General features: G+C 39.2%; 1 protein-coding gene across 15 annotated transcripts in view; it reads right to left on the reverse strand.

Moving 5' to 3' along the window:
• The window catches only part of NFIB (nuclear factor I B), a 453,529-nt gene that overhangs the window by 91,228 nt on the left and 340,470 nt on the right, over positions 1 to 21,831 (reverse strand). For all 15 annotated transcript variants that reach the window (XM_045468032.1, XM_045468031.1, XM_045468045.1 and 12 more), the window contains exon 3: positions 15,573 to 15,626. In XM_045468032.1, coding sequence (XP_045323988.1) covers positions 15,573 to 15,626 — 54 coding nt within the window. The remainder of the gene's footprint in view (positions 1 to 15,572; positions 15,627 to 21,831) is intronic.

Here is a 21,831-nt window from a genome sequence, read left to right on the forward strand (position 1 = left end):
TGAAACGAGTAGGATTTTTGCCTAATAACTTTAAATCGCATTCTTCTTCTGTAAGGTAGGAACAGATGAAAACTTAGGTAGATATTTGTCTGTCTCTCTCCTTGGCATTTTATTCTGCTTGCAACGTATCACCATAGAATCGATCCCTCTTTCCAAGCATGATGCTCTAATATGCAAGTGGATATCCCGTGGGTGCCTTTGTGCAGGACAAAACACTCAGCAAGCTTAGCTTCCGGGAGTTGAATGATTTTAACTGGCCTGGACTAAGTCCACTCTATCTGTGATACAGAACAACCCCAGCTTTCCAGCTGTGAGGAGGGGAATGCTTTGCATTATTAAATTGTAGCCATATGCTGCAAAAACAGACCTTGTAAATATGGAGAGGGACAAGAATTTAAATGGAGAGGAAACTTCAGATGCGGGCAGTCCTTTTTTTTTTTTTTTTTTTAATTTTTTTTTTTCAACGTTTATTTATTTTTGGGACAGAGAGAGACAGAGCATGAACGGGGGAGGGGCAGAGAGAGAGGGAGACACAGAATCGGAAACAGGCTCCAGGCTCTGAGCCATCAGCCCAGAGCCTGATGCGGGGCTCGAACTCACGGACCGCGAGATCGTGACCTGGCTGAAGTCGGACGCTTAACCGACTGCGCCACCCAGGCGCCCCAAAGGGCAGTCCTTTTTAAAAGAACCTTAGATACTTGAGTAATGAGTAAAAACAACTGCCTAGGGCTATGTGTACGGTCACAGCCCAACCCGGGCTAGTTAAGAGCGACCTCTTTCACAAGGGGACCCTCACCCTCACTGTAGGGCATCCAGGTATTTAACAAAGAAAGAAAATTTGCTCTGTAAGACAAAGTGGTCTTTTACAATTTAACAAATCGCAACCTGTTTCGGTGCAAGGCCTCTTAAAACTTTTCTGGAACTAGGTGCCCACATCAATATACTGAAATTTCACTTGGACTCTATGTTACTGGGTATCGTTTCAGATACCACAGGATCCTGCAGTACAGTTATAAAGCTAGGAGAAACAAAAGTTTGGCTGTCATTTCTCCCACAGCTAGTCCTTTCTCTCAGAGCTTTGTGAAAGGACAGCATCCGCTGTGTTTAAATCACGCCTGTGACTGTGCACCAAGTGGGCTCCTGACCTGTACACGTGCACAGCACGCGACCCTGGAGGAAAGATGGAACAGAAGACAAGACAGGGGCTCCGGAGCTCTAGCAGGTGCAATAACTTGTCACAGAGGACACCCCCTGCTTGGTCAGTGCCCTGACCCCACAGCCTCAGAGGCTCTCAGCTGACATCGTGCCCCAAACTCACCCCCACTCAGGCAAGGGTCACTCACGATTCACCTCTATCTTCTGCTCGCCCCCACCCACCGCCCCCACATCCCAGCAGCTACGGCTGTTACAACCGCCCCCGGGGACTCAAGTGCGGCACCCACTGTGAGTGCCAGGAGGCCCAGACTCGGTCCTGTTAAAGGGTCTCAGCACAAAAATTTCTCCTTTCTTACTCTGTGTGGAAGCGCACGCTCGTGAACACTTAGCCAAGCATAGACGAGGCCAACGTTCATTTTTTCACCAGGCATCGCACCACAGTAAATGGTCTTATTCATCAGGTGCAGGGGAGGAGAGCAAGGAAAAAAATACTAATGATGCAGTGGGATTATACTGACTTAAGCTTTTGGACTCACGAAAAAAAAGTGAGTTTTAACCTCCGTCCCCCAGTAACTAATCGGAACCGCGGGCAAATCACTTACCGTCTTTGCCCCATTTTTGTAAGTGAAGAGAAGAAACTGAATTAGCAGTGTATAAGCACTGACATCTTATGCTTTCTTGAGTGTGTGAAGCAAAAAAAAAAAAAAAAAAAAGATGTTGGATTATAGTAGTAAATTATTCATTTGAAAATTTTAACTGTTTCCTTGGTGCGGGGATGTGTAAGCAAATATAAACATAACAGAAAACAGAGGTGTCCCACTCTGCCTGGGAGAATCTGATAAGACACATAGAAGAGTTTGGACATACAGGATAAACAAGACTTTGTAGGATGGACACAGAAGGCCCGGCAGAGGAAGAGCAATGTATTGCATGAAAGAAAGGGACAGAAAAGGACCTGGTGTCTGATACCGAATAGCATTTAAACTCATGACATAGAATGTGGGCAATAAGCAGTGAGATATCGGGAGTTTTTAAAAATTTTTTTAATGTTTATTTATTTTTGAGGGAGAGAGAGAGACACAGCACGAGCGGGGGAGGAGCAGAGAGAGTGGGAGACACATACTCGGAAGCAGGCTCCAGGCTCTGAGCTGTCAGCACAGAGCCCCGACGCAGGGCTTGAACTCGTCAACTTCGAGATCATGACCCGAGCCGAAGGTGGACGCTCAACCAACTGAGCGTCTCAGGCGCCCCTGAAAATGCTTTCAGACAAGCAAAAACCGAGAGAAATTTGTTGCTACTATAGAGATACTTAATGGAATTCTTCAAGGAAAAGGAAAATGATCCCAGATGGAAGGTTAACTGTACAAGAAGAAATGAAGAGCACGAGAAAGAATAAATAGATGGGTGAATCTAAATGAATATTAACTATAAAAAAAATAAAGAGCATGATTTCAAAGTATAACCTCCGGTTTGAAAACTCTTGCCCCATCAGCCTTTTGAGTCATTATTCTAGTTGTATGGCCATCATGGAAATAAGCACGAAGATACTGCGACAAGGCAGAGCAAAGGCATCCTGACAGCTTGGGGACACGGAAAAGATCTCCTGAGACAGAAACAAGTATAAATTATCTCTGATTCCTCCACTTACATTCTTCACTCCTGAAAAATTCAACAGCCCACGGTTTCTCATACAAATCCTACTCTTCCTTTGCTTAGGGTGTTTGCTCACGCTATTCTCTGCCTGAAGCGCAAACATCCCCTCTCCCTCACTTCCTAATCTCTGTATGTTCAAGTCTTTCAGATTTGAATAAAAACTTCCCTGCCACACACCACCAACCATCCCCGACACTCACTCCAACTCAACTGTAGTAAGCTTTGTCTTTTATAAGGTCATGATCTCACGGTTCCTGGGATCAAGCCCCGCGTCGGGCTCTGTGCTGTCAGAACAGGGCTTCCCAGACAAAACTCATGGGCTATCTAACCAAGAGGTAGCTCCAAGCTATCTCACACAGAGGAAAACTCAAATCTGGTAGAGAAGACAGTGAATCGAATTTTGGGAATGTTAAATTTTGAGCCACCCATGGGACGTATAGGGAACTGTGTCCAAAAAGTAGTTGGGCACATGAAACATCAGGAGAGAGATCTGTTCCAAAGGTGTGTATCTGAGAATAACAAAAGGTAAGTGACCTTGAAGTCACTGCGGGGGGGGGGTGGGGAGGGGGGGGGGCAGGTCTGCAAACACATGGAGAACTAAAGATAAAAGTCTGGTTAAGTAAAGGGAAGAAGCAACTGGAAGGAAACATAATGGTTCCCGGGTTACTAGGAAAAGGCCCTGTTTTCAAATGCACAGGCAACAAAAGCAGAAAGCAGGTGAAACTGTATCAAACTAGAGCTTCTGCCCAGCAAAGGAAAACACTTAACAGGATGTTACTGTGGCCAATGGGATGTGAGAACACAGTTGCAAACCACGTATCTGAGAAGGAGCTAGAAAAGAAATTCCTACAACTTAGTAGCAAAGCAGAACAAAAACAACTACTAACGAGACTTAAAAATGGGCTAAGGATTTGAGTGGGGTCTCTGCAGAGAAGATACACACATGGATGGCCAGCTGGCATATGAAAAAAGGCTCAGGAAATGCAAATAAAAATCACAACGCGGTATCACGTCACACCTATCAGGATGGCTATTGTCAAGTAAACAAAAGGTAACAAGTGTTTCGGAAAACGTGGGCAAGTCCAAATCCTTGCCCTCTGTTGGTGAGAATGCAAAATGGTGCGGCCACTATGGGAGAAAAGTATGGCAGTTCCTCAAAAAACTAAAAGTAAAACTACCATATGATCCAGCAATCTCACTCTTAGGTATTTATCCAAAAGAACTAAAACCAAGATATTAAAGAGATATCTGCCTTCCCGTGTTCACTATTGGCACTATTCTCAATAGCCAACATGTGGAAAGAGCCTAAATGTCCATTGACAGATGAATGTACAAAGAAAGCATGGTGTATGTATACAAGGGGATACTATTCAGCCTTTAAAAAGAAAAGAAATTTTGAAAAAAAGAAAAGAAATTTTGGAATATGCAACAACATGAATGAACTTTGAAAATAACATGCTGAGTGAAATAAACCAGTCACAGACAAACAAATGCTTCAGGATTCCACCTATGTGAGGTATCTAAAATAGCCAACATCACAGAATCCGAGTCAATTCGTGGTTGTTAGGGGCTGGGGTAAAGGGGAAATGGGGAGTTGCTGATCAACAGGCTTAAAGCTTCAGTCAAGCCAGATGAATAATAGCTCTAGAGATCTGTTGTGCAACACTATAACTATATTCACTTAAAAAGTTCTTAAGAGGGCAAATCTCATATTAAGTATTCTTATAATAAAATAAAACTTTAAAAAAAGCAAGGGAGTTTTAAGTAGAACATGGTCAACTGGATCAAATAAATGCTCAAGAACACTGGAGCTGGACTAGAATGGAAAAGAACCACTGGCCTAGGACCATAAAAAGTTATGAGCTTAAATGAGCATCATTTTATGTGGAGACAGAAGCACAGGTGTGGAAGAAGTTAAGGAGGAATTTTAGAGTCCTTTTCATGAGGAAGAAGGGACATGTGGGACTCTAATTTGAAGGAAGTGTCTGAACGAGGGGCAAAAGACTCATTTTTTTAAACAAGAAGTAAGTTGCCAGGAATGAATAAAGGTGATATATGCAGAAAGCTGGAAAAAGCAAGGGACACAGAAAATTTTCAATGGAGACAGAAAAGTTGGCGGCTTCTAAAAGTAGGACCACTATAAAAAGGCAAGTGGGAAAAATATTTGCAGGATGTGAATACAAAGGACTAAGATATAAAGTGTTGCCAAGGGAAAAGCAATCTCTAATGATACATTTGTATCCTTTCTCATATCACTACTAGAAACTGTGTCACAAAATTTCACACCACATCTCCTTTGATGTCAAAAGCCTTAGAACAAAAGTGACTACCTAAAAACTACAATTCTACCCCACATAAAACTTGAAAATATCTTTCTTTGCCTCTTTTATATAATCTCTAACATTCTCTTCTTATGTATCTTATCTTGAGCTATAACTTTGTCTACGTCATCTTAAGCTTTTAGAAGAATGCTATGTAAAACAAATCAACACATTTCTATTTGGATCCGCATCACATGACACTTCCTGTAGGAAGTCTTTTTGATGAACCTAGCTAGAAGAGAAAGGAGGATGGAAAAGCTCTCGCTTGTACCAAACACCTGCTACTTGCCAAGTATGCTCTCCCATCTGATGCTTACAACTGGCGGGGGTAGAATTGCGCTGAATTCCAGAGAAGTTGGCTGATTTGCTCATGCTCCTCATGGGCCTCATGATCATGGTAAAACATGGAGCCTCGATTCAGGGGGACAAATTGAATTCCAAAGTTCATGTTCTTCCCACTCCACCTTGCTCCCTACAATGGTTGGAAACAGTGTTTCACAACTTTGAACTCCCATGACACTGGAGTTGTCACACTGACTCTTCCCCAAGTAGTCTGCATTAAAATTATAAAAGTTTATGTATTTATGAAAACAAAAGTGTGGGGAGGGCAAGGTCCATTTGTAATGCAAAACCACTGTAAAACCAGTCGGTATTTTACCTTCCACAGCATCTAGCCTCGAGCCATGCATACACTAGATGCTCATTAAACACCCATTACAGAAAAATCCACCTACAGACAGATGTTTATTGTCCTTGGTGTAGCATGGTGTATATTTCCAACTTCCCCAAGGCCAATGGCAGACTTTACCCATTTAAAGCCGACTCAACCCACACCCTGTATCCTGGGATGTAATATTTAATTCTGAATCCAGCAACCCATGGGCACTCAATTAATTTTATTTGTTGCCCAACAGGGTAGGTAATTGGGGAGAGATGGAAATATCTCCTTCTTTCATGACCTTATAAGACATTCTGAAATTATCTTTTCCCCCCAAAAGTAGTACTAGGTGATCAGACTAAAACCATTGTAGAGGCTGGGCCTGGTGCTACTTCTATACAGATCAACTTTTGCAAAGTAGGGGTTGTACCCAAGCACCCATATGCAGCCTATAAAAATAAGGAGCTGAGGGTGATGTGCCCTTCTGGCTTTTTAAGAGTAATTTGCCAAGGGACGCCTGGGTGGCTCAGTCGGTTAAGTGTCTGACTTCAGCTCAGGTCATGATCTCACATTCATTGAGTTCGAGCTGTGCTGACATCTCAGAGCCTGGAGCCTGCTTCGGGTTCTGTGTGTGTGTGTGTGTGTCTCTCTCTCTGCGACTCTCCCCCCCTCCCCCCCCCCCCCCCCACCATCGCACTCTGTCTCTCTCTTTCTCAAAAATAAATAAACATTTTTTAAAAATTTTTAAAGAGGAATTTGCCAAGAAAACGCATTCCTAATCTTCTACTCCTTTACTCTGAATTCTATTCTAAATTTGAACATTTAAGAACTTTACTGGGGCGCCTGGGTGGCACAGTCGGTTAAGCGTCCGACTTCAGCCAGGTCACGATCTCGCGGTCCGTGAGTTCGAGCCCCGCGTCGGGCTCTGGGCTGATGGCTCAGGGCCTGGAGCCGGTTTCCGATTCTGTGTCTCCCTCTCTCTCTGCCCCTCCCCCTTTCATGCTCTGTCTCTCTCTGTCCCAAAAATAAATAAATGTTGAAAAAAAAAAAAATTTAAAAGAACTTTACTGAATGTGGTATCTTGAAAAAAATTAGAGGATAAAAAGGAAAAACGTCTCTGAAACAAAATCTGTTACAAAAAAAAATCCTTTTATTTTTGCACTGACTTGTACAAGACCTCATTCTAAAATTACATTAAAGGTTTACCTACGATGTCAAGCCTTACCACAGTTAACCATCCTTCCACTGTATTTCTATTTATACTTCCAAGTATAGAAAGCCTGTTTATATTCTGTTGTATATTGTCTAATGCCAAAGTTTAAAATTACTTCTAAATTTCATGAAATCGTGCCTTTTTCTCTATTAAAAAAAATGCTTGATTCTTATGGATACAATAAATGAGAACATGAGAATGGATGGGTCTGAACTTACTGAGGAGTAAATAGGCTATGATTTTTTTAAAAAATCAGAGTAAATTTTCTTTTCTTTGACTTTGAACATCATATTCTAAGACAAAACATGCTTTATGAGCTTCTTCAGGGCCTATGAAAAATGTATGTGCCTTCACATGCAAAAAGAAAAATGTTATATTACTTCTGTAACTATTAGAGAGTAAAGTTTGTCCCAAATTCTAAGTTCTGGAGACATCAGTGAGAAGTCAAGCAAATATGGGCCCTACTGATTCCAACAGATGATAACTACAGCTACAGAGCTGAGCTAGCTTTATTGATAATTATTTGGTTGGTTTTCATTAGGTTCATGACAACCCTCTGTTGACTTTAATCTCAGTACCTATAAAATGGAGTTGGGGAGAGATCAACTGCAAACTTTTTATTATTTAGAGAATTTCTTAAATGCAAGATCAGCATATCCTTATATACACTTAATATACACTATAATGGATCAAAGAGGACATGAAAAGAGAAATCAAAAAATACGCGGAGGCAAATGAAAATGGAAATGAAACACACCAAGATTTATGGGGTGCAGCAAAAGCAGTTCTGTAAGGGAAGTTCATAGTGATAAATGCCCACCTCAAGAAACAAGAAATGTCTCAAATGAACAAGCTAACTTTATACCTTAAGAACTAGAAAAAAAGAAGAACAAAGTCCAAAGTTAGCAGAAGGAAGGAAATAACAAAGATGAGAGCAGAAATAAATGAAACAACTGATGATGCAAATAAAAAGGATCTTAAGAGACTACTATGAAAAATTACACGCTAACACACTGAATAACCTAGAAACAATGGATAAATTCCTAGAAACATACAACCTACCAAGACTGAACCACGATGAAATGGAAAATCTGAACATATCAATTACTAGTAAGGAGATAGAATAAGTAATCAAAAACCTCCCAACAAACAAACATCTATATAGACAGCTTCACAGAAGAATTCTGCCAGTCCCCCCGCCCAAAAAAAAAAAAAAAAAAAAAAAAAAAAAACTAACACAATCCCTCTCAAACAAATAAAAGACAAGGGAACTCCTCCAAACTCATTTTATGAGGCCAGCTTTACCCTGAGACCAAAACCAGAAAAGGATGCCAGAAGAAAAGAAATATTTCTATGAACATAGATGCAAAATCCTCAACAAAATATTAGCAAACCAAATTCAACACTACATTAAAAAGATCATTACCATGATCAAGTGGGATTTATCCCAGCGATGCAGGGATGGTTCAACATCTGCAAATCAATGTGATACACCACTTTAACAAAATGAAGGTTAAAAATTATATAATCACTTCAAAAGATGCAGAAAAAGCATTTGACAGAATTCAATGTCTGTTTATGATAAAAACTTTCAACAAAATAGGTACAGAGGGAACATACCTCAAAATAATAAAGGCCATATATGACAAGTGCACAGATAATATCACACTTGATGGTGAAAAATTGAAAGCTCTTCCTCTAAGATCAGGAGCTAGACAAGGATGCCCACTCTACTACTTTTACTTAACATAGGTCAAATAAAACCTGACTGGGTGGCTCAGTCAGTTAAGTGTCCAATTCATGATCTCGGCTCAGGTCATGATCTCACGGTTCATGAGTTCAAGCCCCACTTGGGATTCTGTCTCTCCCTCTCTCTGCCTCTCTCTCTAAAAATAAATAAACCTAAAAAAAAAAACCCTGTTAGAACAAACAAATTTGGTAAAGTTGCAGGATAAAACATCAATACTCAAAGTCTGTTGCATTTCCACATGTTAATAGTGAACTATCAGAAAGAGAAATTAAGAAAACATCCCATTTACAATTGCATCCAAAAAAATTAAAATACCTAGGAATATATTTAACCAAGGAGGTGAAAGACCTGTATATTGGAAACTAAAAGACATCAATGAAAGACATAGATGAAGTAAAAATAAATGGAAAAATATTCCATGCTCACAGATTGGAAGAATTCATATTGTTAACATGTTCACACTACCCAAAGGAATCTACAGATTCAATGCAATCACTATCAAAATTCCAAAGGCAATTTTCACAGAAATAGAACAAGCAGTCCGAAGAGTTGTATGGAACCATAAAAGATTCCAAAAAGCGAAAACAATCTTGAGAAAGAACGAAGCTAGAGGCATCACACTCCTTGACTTCAAACTGTATTATAAAGCTATAGTAATAAAAAGTGTGTTGGGGCGCCTGGGTGGCTCAGTCGGTTAAGCGTCCGACTTCAGCTTCAGGTCACGATCTCGCGGTCCATGAGTTCGAGCCCCGCGTCGGGCTCTGGGCTGATGGCTCAGAGCCTGGAGCCTGCTTCCGATTCTGTGTCTCCCTCTCTCTCTGCCCCCCCCCCCCCGTTCATGCTCTGTCTCTCTCTGTCTCAAAAATAAATAAACTTAAAAAAAAAAAGTGTGGGGGCGCCTGGGTGGCGCAGTCGGTTGAGCGTCCGACTTCAACCAGGTCACGATCTCGCGGTCCGTGAGTTCGAGCCCCGCATCGGGCTCTGGGCTGATGGTTCGGAGCCTGGAGCCTGTTTCCGATTCTGTGTCTCCCTCTCTCTCTGCCCCTCCCCCGTTCATGCTCTGTCTCTCTCTGTCCCAAAAATAAACAAACGTTGAAAAAAAAAAAAAAAGTGTGGTATTGGTGCAAAATCACACGCACTGATCAATGGAACAGAGCAGAGAGCCTAGAAATAAACTCCTACATATACAGTTCATTTATGACAAAGGAGCCAAGAATACACAATGGGGAAAGGACAGTCTTTCCAATAAACAGTGTTGGGACAATTGCACCATCACATGCAAAAGAATGAAACTGGACCACTATTTCTTCTGTACACACAAAATTAACTCAAAATAAAGACTTGAATGTAATGCTTGAAACTGTAAAACTTTTAGAAGAAAACATAGGCAGTAAGATCTCTGACATCAGTCTTGGCAATGATTTTTTGAATCTGACACCAAAAGCAAAAGCAATAAAAGCAAAAATAGACAAAAGGGATTACATCAGTCAAAAAAGTTTCTGTATAGGAAAAAAGACCATTAACAGAAAAAAAAATGCAACCTATTAATCGGGAGAAATATTTGCAAATCATATATGTGATAAGCAGCTAATATCCAAAATATATGAAGAATTCATACAACTCAAGAGCAAAAAAAAAAAAAAAAAAATTCTGATTTAAAAAATGAGCAGAGGACCTAAATAGACATTTTCCAAAAAAGACCCACAGATGGCCAACAGGTACATGAATAAATACTCTACACTCTACATTATTAATAATCAGGACAATGCAAATCAAAACCTCAATAAATGAGATATTTATTACCTCACACCTGTTAGAATGGATATTACCCAAAAGACTAGAAATAACAAGTGTAGGCAAGACTATGGAGAAAAGGGAGCCCACTGCACTGTTAGTGGGAATGTAAATCGGTGCAATCACTATGGAAAAAAGTATGGACACTCCTCAAAAAACTAAAAATATAACTCTACATGATCAGCAATTCCACTTCTGGGTTTTTATTTTCAAAAACGAAAACAATAATTCAAAAAGATATATCCCCATGTTCACTGCAGCATTATTTACAACAACCAAAATGTGAAAATAACTTAAGTTTCCATCTATGGATTAATGGATAAAGAATATGTGGTGTGTATATATATATATATGTATATATGTATATATATATATGGAATATATATATTAAATATTATTCAACCATAAAAAAGTAGGTAATCTTGCCAATTGCAAAAACATGGATCTCAAGGGCATTATCCTAAGTGAAAGAAATCAGACAGTAAAAGATACCATATGCTCTCTCTGATATGTGGAATATACTTATTATATAGATTTATTTCTACATTTCAAATTAATTAAATTTATATTATATTATATATTTATTTATATTTATATACATAATAAAGAATTTCTTAAGTGGCAGATGAGAATATTGCTATAGTTAATAGATACTCCTTGTTTAATGTATTCAATTGTTTATCTAGTTCCATCCTTGTTCCAGGGAGGATATAAAGTAGTTTATTTGACATTCACCCAATATATGATCCTAATGATTTCCAGAGGTTTGGCCAGAGTACATGCAGATAATCAACAGACAAAATAGCACAAGCACCCTATAAGATGTTCAAAAAAGAAAAGTAAGATAAGGCCATGTCATTCCAGTTGAGAAGGCTCTGGTTAATGATACTTAGAGCGCTTCGTAAGTTTTCATCGTAGTATTTGCAAAAATGGCCCTAAGATCCAGTATTTCTTTGTTGTATTTCCAGCCAAGAGAGAGCTAGCTCCCCACATAACTACAGACTTCCTAAATTCCAAAATGAGGTGTCAGCGACTAGCTGACTTAGAGGCAAAATCCAATTTCCAGATTGCCTTGTTTTTCTTGGCTATTAACTATTCGGGCATTAGGCAAGTGACTGAGATTGGGGTATCTAAAAGATCACAGCTCAGGGAATATTAAGACACAGAACAACAGGGTTAAGTCAAAGCTAATTTCAAAAGATAGCCATTCAATCACATATTTCGTGAAAGTGACAATGGAGATTTTAATTATCACAAAGAAAATTAGGACAGCGTCTAAGTCCCTAAATTAGTGGTTTACTCTCCTTTGGGCCAAACAGTTATTTGCTATAGTTGAGAGAAGATGCAGAGTTCCGTGGCTTAGAAGGGATTAATTTAATGTTCAAAAAGAAGTAACTAAATATAAACATATTACTTCCGACCCCATCATAAACAAAAAAAATGTGTATCACAAAAAAATAAACACATAAATAAGTGGTCTAGTGCTTCTTGACTAAAATTACAATGTCATATCCTTGGACACCACCAGAATTTTAGAGCACCTTAGCCCTGAAAAGGTTATGGTGCCCATCCCACCATGTAACGAAGAATAAAAACAAAATACTAAACCACAGATAGTATAAGGAAATGCAATAAACTGCTTAACGGCTTTTTAAAGTAAAAAAAAATAGTGGCTTGGTCGGTTAAGTGTCCTTGGCTCAAGACACAATCTCATGGTGCATGGGTTCGAGCCCTGCGTTGGGCTCTGTGCTGACAGCTGGGAGCCTGGAACCTGCTGCAGATTCTGTGTCTCCCTGTCTCTCTGCCCCTCCCCCACTCACACTCTGTCTGTCTGTCTCTCTCTGTCTCAAAAATAAACATTAAAAAAAAAATTTAATGTTTAAGTAATAAAAATAAGCCCCTGCAAATATGCTTTTAAAAATAACAAATATCAAATATCCCTCCTTCCAAAAATGTGCTGCTTTTGTTTGCTTATGCTCAGTGTGCTCACTAAGTTCTAAACCCAAACAAGAAGCACAAATTAAAAAATTAAATGCCTATATGAAGACATCCAGACTAGTTTGAAGAGCTTCAGGGTCACCCTTCAGAAGTTCTTCTGAATCAGCAGGGAAGTGGTCTCCGTGTCAGACAGTCATGTCTGATGCTGGAGAAAAGCCAAGCTAGAGGGGGGTTCGATTTGTGCGCAGACACATGCATGACTGATTGGGATTCCACCTTCACGTCTCCCGTGGGGAACAGATTTCACAGAGCTTCCACCTCCAAAAGGACTTGAATTTTCGCCATCTCTTCCCAAGCTGTTGAGAAGGAGATGGTGGCCGCCGCACGGCTTACACCCCCCCCCCCAAGTAAAACGACCGGTTGTAGGAAAAGTGTTAGCCCTCAAAGAGACCTTTTTCCAAAGTTTAGCTAGCTTCTCTTTGTTATAACAACACAAGCAGCAAAGTGATTGTTTCATTGTTTATGGTCATAGACTGAATTTTCCCATGAATGCATTGTGCCTTTTTGAGATCCTGCGTCTGAAACTTTGCAGATTTCACATTTCAGCCAAAGAAAAAGCCTCCTAAAGATAAATTAGGCTCTAAAATACCAAACATGCTTATACTTAATGAAAAGAGCTTTCAATAATATGTATAGTTTATCCTAATTGAAAACAAAACCTTAATAAGTTCAGGTTTTTCACATTTCAGATTAGAAACCATTCTATATTCCTAGTGGCTTGATTTATTTCAAGGCATTCCAGAACAAACTCTTACTTTCCTCAAACCAGATTCCGTAATAATCTCCGTGAGCAGGTGCATAATACAATGATACACAATGTATGTTAAAATGATGGAATGTTTCTGAATCATTAAAGAAAAATCAAATTTTATTTTATTTTATTTGGGTATCATATATGTTTTATTATATTCTACCTGAGAAACCGGTAATTGATGTGCCATTTCCAACCAATCATAGTATGATCTACAACATCCCAATTTTAGGACAGCGTTCTCAAAAAGGTGTGATTTCCAAAGAAAATTTAACAGGGAAAAAAATTAGAGGTGTCCTACCTTGATTACTTCTGTTTGTCATATTATATGCAAACAGATGATTTAAGAGATGTGCTACGCTGAAGGTAGCAAAAGAAAAATTTAACCGAGCTTCTTGACAAATATTGAAAAATCAAATTCTGACATTATATAACAATTCAACAACTATTCAGCTTAAGTACAGAACATAGCTTAAGTACAGAACATTTTTAAGTGAGGGTAATTCTTTCTGTACATGTTCAGAAATGAATTTCAAACAATCACAGCTTTATCAATTTCAAATGCAAAGAACATATCCTTTGTTTAGTCTGACTGACTTACATTACTTTTCCACTTTTCTTCTATTAACCCTCCTCCATCCCATTCTTTGTAAAATGAGTGAGGAAGCTTTTACAAAATGTTTGGACACAATTCACTTTGGGTTATCATGCTATGCAGAGAAAATATTACTCAGCTGAAAAGAAGAAATTTTAGGAAAGCTAAAGACATTATAAGCTCATGAAATTTTCTCAACTTCAGAAAATTTCTGACAAAATTTATTAGATTCAAAATAGTCTGCCTTTTTGGTTCTAATCTCCCACCAACACAAAAAATAAAATAATACATTTAACTGGAAATTACATTTAAAACTGTTGTGATTTTTGCCTGTTTTGTTATTGATCTGTAGGAATTTTGAAGGATTCTGACTTTAAAAAGTGGAGAAAATTCAACTTAGGGTACACTTTTCAACCTATATTTAATTAGGACTTTTTACCTTTGAATTATATGCCATTTCTGTCCAACAGTAAGGTTTTGTATAGTACCACACAGGTTTAGATGTAGTTGGAAAAATATATTTTTTCTAAGATAAAAATAAAGAACAAAGTACAGGCAAGACTAAGAAATAAAAAATATATTGTTTTGACCTCACACTTTTCCTTGCGTATTTACCTACTGTATCTTTCCAACATCATTTTAAAACAAGACTGGCCTGACATATTTTCTTACACGTTGGGGGTTCTTCAGGTATCTCCACCTCATATTAGCAAAGCATTAGGACAAGGGCGATGGAATAATTAAGGACCTGACACAAATTCTCCCTGAGGAAACTTTTATTATTACCTTTCATAAACGTTTTGGTTTATTTTCAATGGAAAAAAAAAAAAAAACAGATCAGATTATTTTGGGAAGCAGAGGGCACGTGTGGTGAGTGTGAATTGTTTTGTTTGTTTTGTTTTGTTTTTGTTATTCCTAGAGCACTCTTTTACCAAAGTTACAGATATAATCAAAATCCTTACGATAACGAAATATTAGAAACCCTGCTTTGACAAGTTTTACGTCCTGAGGAAAAAAAAAAAAAAAAACTCTCCCAAATCAATGTCAAATTCTGTATGTTCAGATTTAGGAACAACAAAACTATGAAGAGAGCCAAGTTATAAAAGCCCATTTTCAGATCTGGAACAACTTCTGAAAATAAAGAGGGTATTTGGCATGTATTATACTAAAGGAAAAGTCCAACTTTCATTATTCCCTGATTCTTGGAATCCAATAAAAACCTTATGGAAGAAAAACTCGTTCGCAAAAAAAACCTTCCCTGAAAACATACCCAACCACGACCACGCCCCTCCTTTTAAAGTAATGACGGTTGATAAACTATAATAAGAGTATGGAAATTTTTACTTTTTCTGGTGCATTTTAAAAGGATGACTAAGAGGGTTTTTTGGCTTTTTAAGCAGCAATGACGTTTAGCACCTGAACAATGCACAACTAAAATACGTGCATGTTCATTTTTCCAGAAACACCAACAAAAACTAAAACGGTGATTCGGTTAAGACTGATGACGCCCGTATAGAAGTATTCGCCACTGTGAAGGGCCCAAACAGAATCACCTCGCATCCTGATCATACCTGCCTACCAGAACAAAAGAGGCAGCTGACCAATGATGGGGTGTTTATCAATACAGTGGTACCTTTGTTCTCCAACAATGTTAGATTGCAAACGTCCTGGAACACATATTTACCTGGAGGATTCTTGGCAGGATCATTGTGGCTTGGACTTCCTGATTGTCCAGAATCTATAAAGAAATCACAGAAAATGTTTTCTTTTTAATGTGTTTTGAAAGAATTTCACAATCCTCAAACGGACTTTAAAGAAAAAATTTAAGGCCCAACAATGAAGCTGAGTGTTGAAATAAAGTATACTTTCCCAAGCCTTTCAGCGGTAACATTTTATTTATCAAGCTAGATGAATGTCCATACATATTTCTATGTCAAATGGGGGGGGGGGGGTGAGTAGAGATCTATCATCTTCTCAGGACGGAGCAAGGCTTTCTGGAAACAAAAGGTCTGGCCACAAAGCCGCTGAAGGTGGTTTGAAGGTTGGGCCTGTCAGTAGCAATATGAAATAAAGCAGATACATTCCCTAAAAATGCAACCTGAGTGTAATTAAACATGCTTTTAAGAACCTGAAAATGTTTTTATTCCATGAGTATAATAGATAGAAACGAGAGTCTGTTTTTCCAGGATTTCATGTGCATACACACATATCCACTCCCATAATCTCCCAACCTACTGGATCCAGGCCCAGATTTGCCTGCATCCCATAATAGCAATCGATTTGCAAACACCCAAGAAAAGCATAAATTACTAGGTAGAAACTAACAGAGCTTTGTGGAGAGCAAATTGTTGGATCAATTTAATTTCCATCTGTGATAGACAGACTCTGCAGATAAGGAGAAAAAGATCAATGTAGTATATCTGAATTTCCTATCCCACGTTATTCTTCATTGATGCTTTCTGTAGGGAAAGCAAAGTGGAGGCAATACTACAGTTAGGCAACACGCCCTTCCTAGCTAATCTAACACTGTTGTGTTTTGCTCACTCCTCTTTCCTCCGTGTCCCCTCTGCATTTATCTGTGTCATTTGGCCCCATGTTATTATACACTTACTTGCAGGTTGCTTTGTAATCTTCCTTTATTGGTTCTAGTATTTAAGTTCTGTCTCCCCAACTAAATTGCATGCTCCAAGGCAGACGCAGAGATTCTGTCTACTCCTTTTGTGTCTCCCTCAGTGTGCGGGGGTGCTGCTCGTGGCTGTGAATGCACTGGGCTTTCGGTAAATGCCAGAGGAATGACAGGCTCAGATTCAGCCGCCTTGCTTGCCTGCCTAGAGAAGGCAGTTTTGAACTGGATAGTGCATGCCAACAAAATTTGATAGGTGGCCCTAGATAAGTCTCTTCCCTGAAATCCTGCCATGGTACCTAAGCCAAGATAGGAATCCAGTCTCGTTTAAGCAGAAAAATCTTACACTGTTTTGTTTGTTTTTTTTCAGCAGGGTTATTCTGCTCTTCCGTGTAAGCGATTAACATACAGCAATTGTTGCTTCTATTACTAAATGCAAGGGCATCCTGTTAGCTTCTTACCGTATAAAACTTGGTGATTTATTTTTGTGCTTTGCCTCATGCCTGTTCACCAGATTTAATGCTGAGATCAGAAGTCTACCTCTTCATCCATTTTCCTTCATCTTTTTTTTTCCCCCCCCCAGGATAGTTTTCGTGAAATCTTAGCAAATATATTTACGGATTCCCACATTATCTTCCAATTCATTTCTGATTTCCCAAAATGGAAGTAAAGAAACTGGTAAGGGTTACTCCTGCAGTCTGAGTTTCAGCTAGTGTCTCCTGCTGACAGGCACAGAGTTGGGTATTCTCTACAATGCTTGTCTCTAATCTCTCATGAATACTATGGCTTTTTCTGGAAGGGAGGCAAGACTCAGTGACTTATAACTTACAAGATCAATCTTTCTCTTTCTACATTCCTATAAAAGATGGTATAATATTGGCCAGTTTCCAGGCATGGAGTATGATAGTTACATAAAAATGATAAATGACATTATTTTGCTACGGCTTCAGCTATTTCTGCCTTGAGTTCTTCTGACAAATGTCCTTCAATATCGATAGTACATTCCAGTTTAATTTCTCAAGTGACTCTAACATTTTGAGAAGTTCCTACTTATTATTATTAACATACCCACTGACCAGAGATTCTTCGTATTTTCTTTTTCCTTCTAAAATGACTTCACGTTTATGGAGGTCTAAACATGCATCCCTCAAGGTGGCTAATGCCACCTTCCTGATGACACAACATGAGGTCAGTTGAGGTTGTCCTCAGGGAACAGGAGTTGTCGACTCTCTGTGAGCCTCAGCATGTTTCCTTAAATCAATTTCAAAATGGCACCACAAAACTTTCCCAACATCTGGCTACTAAAACTTAGGTCAATTAAAGAATGAAGGTCTCTTCTACTCCCAAGAAAGTATTCAGCTAGAACAATGGCAACCCCTTTTACCACAACATCCCACTTGGGAAACCTTATTCTTTTCTGCTGCAAATTACCCTTTCCCCCATTTCCAACAAATGCACACCAACTTCTTCATTTGAAAATAATATTATTACTAAAAAAACCACAAGTATTTGAGGGAAAACTGAAGAAGACACTAAATTTGAGTCACACACTTGCTTTTCATAAGAATTCCACTTTCTAAAATGATCTGGCATTTACTGGCACACAATGGAAGATTTTCCCTCATATTCCAAAGTCTGTGCCTTCTCATGAAGGAAAATAGCATATACTGGATCCCAAAACATAGGAGAGGGCCCCCTCAAGGAGTGAGCCAGTGAACATTTACTTTTCAGACTGTAAATTCTAAGGCTATAATCTACTCTTAACTCTCACGGCACCTTATACTGGTCACTTAATTCCAACTGCTGGAAAAGGAAATAACCAGAAAGTCACAGTTGGCAGAGAAACCAAAAAGAACTGTTATTGTGGTTAGCTTCAGAGAAGGAATTATTGAGACCACATCTAAAACCCTTCCAATTCACCACCCAGGTCACATTACTCTACACCCAAAGGTTTTACTCAACCACCTCCATCATCAAGTCCTCTGTGTGTGTGTGTGTGTGTGTGTGTGTGTGTGTGTTCTTAATATGTTATTATGAATTCTAGTTCTGTTCCTCACTAGTAGTGGTATTTTTGTGCAAAATTACTTCACTCTTGGAGCCCTGTGGGCCTGATATTTAAAACTGTTGTACTATCTACCTCATAGAGCTGTTGCAAAGCTTTTATTATATAAACCATCAAGCCCTGGCCAGGCACATTCTATACAATCAGTAAATGAAAGATAGTAAACACAGAGGTCACATTAAAAAAAATGATCAATATTCCTTTTTTTTTTTTTTAATTTTGAGAGAGAGAAAGAGAGGATGAGCTGGGGTGGGGAGACAGACAGAAAGCGAGAGAGAGAATCTCAAGCAGGCTACACACCATCAGCACAGAGCCTGATGTGGGGCTCAATCCCACAAGAGTGTGTGCCCACTGAGAATTCCCATGTAAATGCTATAGCCCCCCTCTCTTCTCAAGAGAGGCAGGCACTACCATCACAAGACTCTCAGGAGCTGTCACACTCAAAAGGCAGTAAATACCAGCCACCTGATGAAGACTGCCTTCCAGAAGACTGAAGTCTTTGGAGAGCAAGACTGGTAAGAATAGGGGTTGTAAGTTGCCCAGCACATTGGGTCTTGAATCCAGGATCAATTTGGATGCAGTGGAAAACAAGAGAGGGGAACGGACCTTGCAGGCAGGAGACCTAAACCAGTCCTCCATCATACCCTCCACATTTTATTTTCTCTTCCTTGATCTTAATCTAGACCTTCTACGTTTCTTTGTCTCTTTCTGACTTCACCGGACATAATGTACAACTGAAATAGTTTGTATTGCATACTTACAAAAATCTCTTTTAGCCCATTCTCTATGTTTTAAAAGTATAAATAAACATATATCTTCTTCTTGGAAGAAAATAGTTAATGAATCCATTTCTAGATCACTACTTTCTTTTTAAGTTCATTTAATTATTTGTGAGGGGAGAGAGGCAGAGAGGGAGAGAGAGAGAATCCCAAACAGGCTCCACACTGTCAGTGCAGAGCCCAATGCGGGGCTTGATCCCATGGACCATGAGATCATGACCCGGCCCGAAATCAACAGTCGGATGGACTCCCAAGTGACTGAGCTACACAGGCATCCCCTAAATTACTTTATAAACTCAATCCATTCCTCCTCCCCCAGAAATAAGAAAAGGTTCACATCTCCAAATGACCCTTTCCAACTTTTCTTCCATTCTTTTGTTCCATTCCCTTTTAAAAAGCAGTCAGCCTTTTATGGTTCTTCTACTATCTAAACTTTACCTAAACAGGGGCCAGTTTCCCTAATGGCCCAATTTTAAGGAAGATCCTGGGATATGTAAGTGACCTAAATGATTTGTCCAAAGTTACATGGCAACTCTTGAAACATATGTTCTCTCCATGGGCCACCCATTCAGACACACTATCCCTTGAGTGGGTATTATACAATCTTAAAATCATGCACAGCCAAGGGATCTTTCAGCAGATTAAATGTTTCTGGGAACTTTACCTTACCCCTAACTTCCCTCCTCCTTCCCACCATTTACCAATACATTCAAAATCTTTTTCATAAATTTAAAAAACCCTTAGCTATTCTAAGTTAGACATAATTAAAATCTATACACTAATTGATGCTTTCAAAAGATTGGACAACTCTAAATCTCAAGTTTTACTAATAATCTACTGGAAGGCCAATAAAAGGTTTGTTAAATATATAAGATAATAAACAAATAATAACCTGTTCCATGTTTGTTATTGAGTACTAACTTTCTGAGGTTGATGAGCTCAATTACCTGATGGGGGCAGGTCATCAAAACTGAAAATTTTTTGAAGGTCACTACTGTAAGCATCAATTAGATGTGATTCAGAAAGATTCATGGGACACCTTTGGTAGTCCAGCTGCTGATGTCTGGGACATAGTAAGTTCTTAATATACGCTTATTAAATTTCCATTTAATGTATAATAATGCCCTTTAAAATACCGTTCCAACAAGAAGCACATATATTGTACGCTTTCTAGAGCTCAGACTCTTCCCAAAGAGGAAACAATGTACAAATAAAATATAATACACCATGATAGGTATTATTAATGAATATATATCAAGATCAGCAAACAGTTGGTTCTTCCTAGGAAAGATGAGCGAGGGTGTGTCATAGAAGATATCAGAGGGGAGGGACCTCAGGGACAGGGTCTTCAAAGATGAACAGATCGGATCTCATATCTTTCTAGTACCTTATTCTACTACCAAGGTGATCTCTTTAAAACCCCAAACTGATTAAGCTACTTCACAGCTAAAACCTTTACAGGTACTCCAAATACTCACAGGAAACTCTCCAAATGTTTCAGTAGGCCATTCCAGGTACCTTCTGGTCCTTACCAACCCCTCGGTCCTCTTTTGGCCTTCTGCTCCCCCCATGTGTCACTTACACTGGATGGCTCCAAGCCTTCACCTTCCACCCCCCCCCTTTTTTTTTTCCTCCCCCAAGTCCTCCATATTGAGGACATCCCTTTTAGATTCTAAAATACATGAAGGCCCGGATGCTGACCTACTTAGCCCTACAGCCCTAATCTTTGATACAGTGATGTAGGGCCCGACATGTGGCTGAGTAAACCAAATGAGCAAAAAACAACAGGCGCGTAAACTATGAAGTGTGCAAAGAAGAAAGACTAGGCACGTCCCTCAGGGCAGAAACATACAGTAGAAGTCAAATAGATATAACCTTTGTGGCAAAAAAAAAAAAAAAAAAAGGCGGAGGAGGGTTAGGTATACAATTCCCCGGGACCAGGTCTCCTGGCCTGATGTAAAGGCTCAGTTCTGAAGGAGTATTTGGAAATGGGAGGGGTAGGCAAGAGACACTATTTTGAGTGAGAAAGTAATTTTTGGTGCTCTCCTACAAAGGGAAGAAATGTTTGGTGAGGGTCCAGGAAGCAAGCCCAGAAGCCTTTAATGACCTTTATATATTAGCTCTCTTTCTACTCCCGGAAGAAACGCATTTCAGGAATTCATTTTCGTCTCTGACACCACGACTGCACTATCAACAGGAAAACCAAATTTGGGAGGCGGGAGTTGAATTTACAGTCGTTTTGGTGCAAAGAATGGATGGAACAAGGTAACTTGTCAGGTCCTTTCTAGCTCTAAAATTCTATGATTCTATAACAATATGGCTTTTATATCAAGGGATATCAGAAGAGTAAATGAAACCCACATCGTAACCTGTTAACCTACAGATAGCCTCTTGCTAGAACTAAAATTAGTCATCATGTGATAAAGGCCCCTTTGTCATATTCTTTTTGCTTTAAGCAGGTAAAGAAATAGCCCATTGT

The sequence above is a fragment of the Leopardus geoffroyi genome, chromosome D4 (genome assembly GCF_018350155.1).
Source record: "Leopardus geoffroyi isolate Oge1 chromosome D4, O.geoffroyi_Oge1_pat1.0, whole genome shotgun sequence".
NCBI classification, from domain to species: Eukaryota; Metazoa; Chordata; class Mammalia; order Carnivora; family Felidae; genus Leopardus; species Leopardus geoffroyi.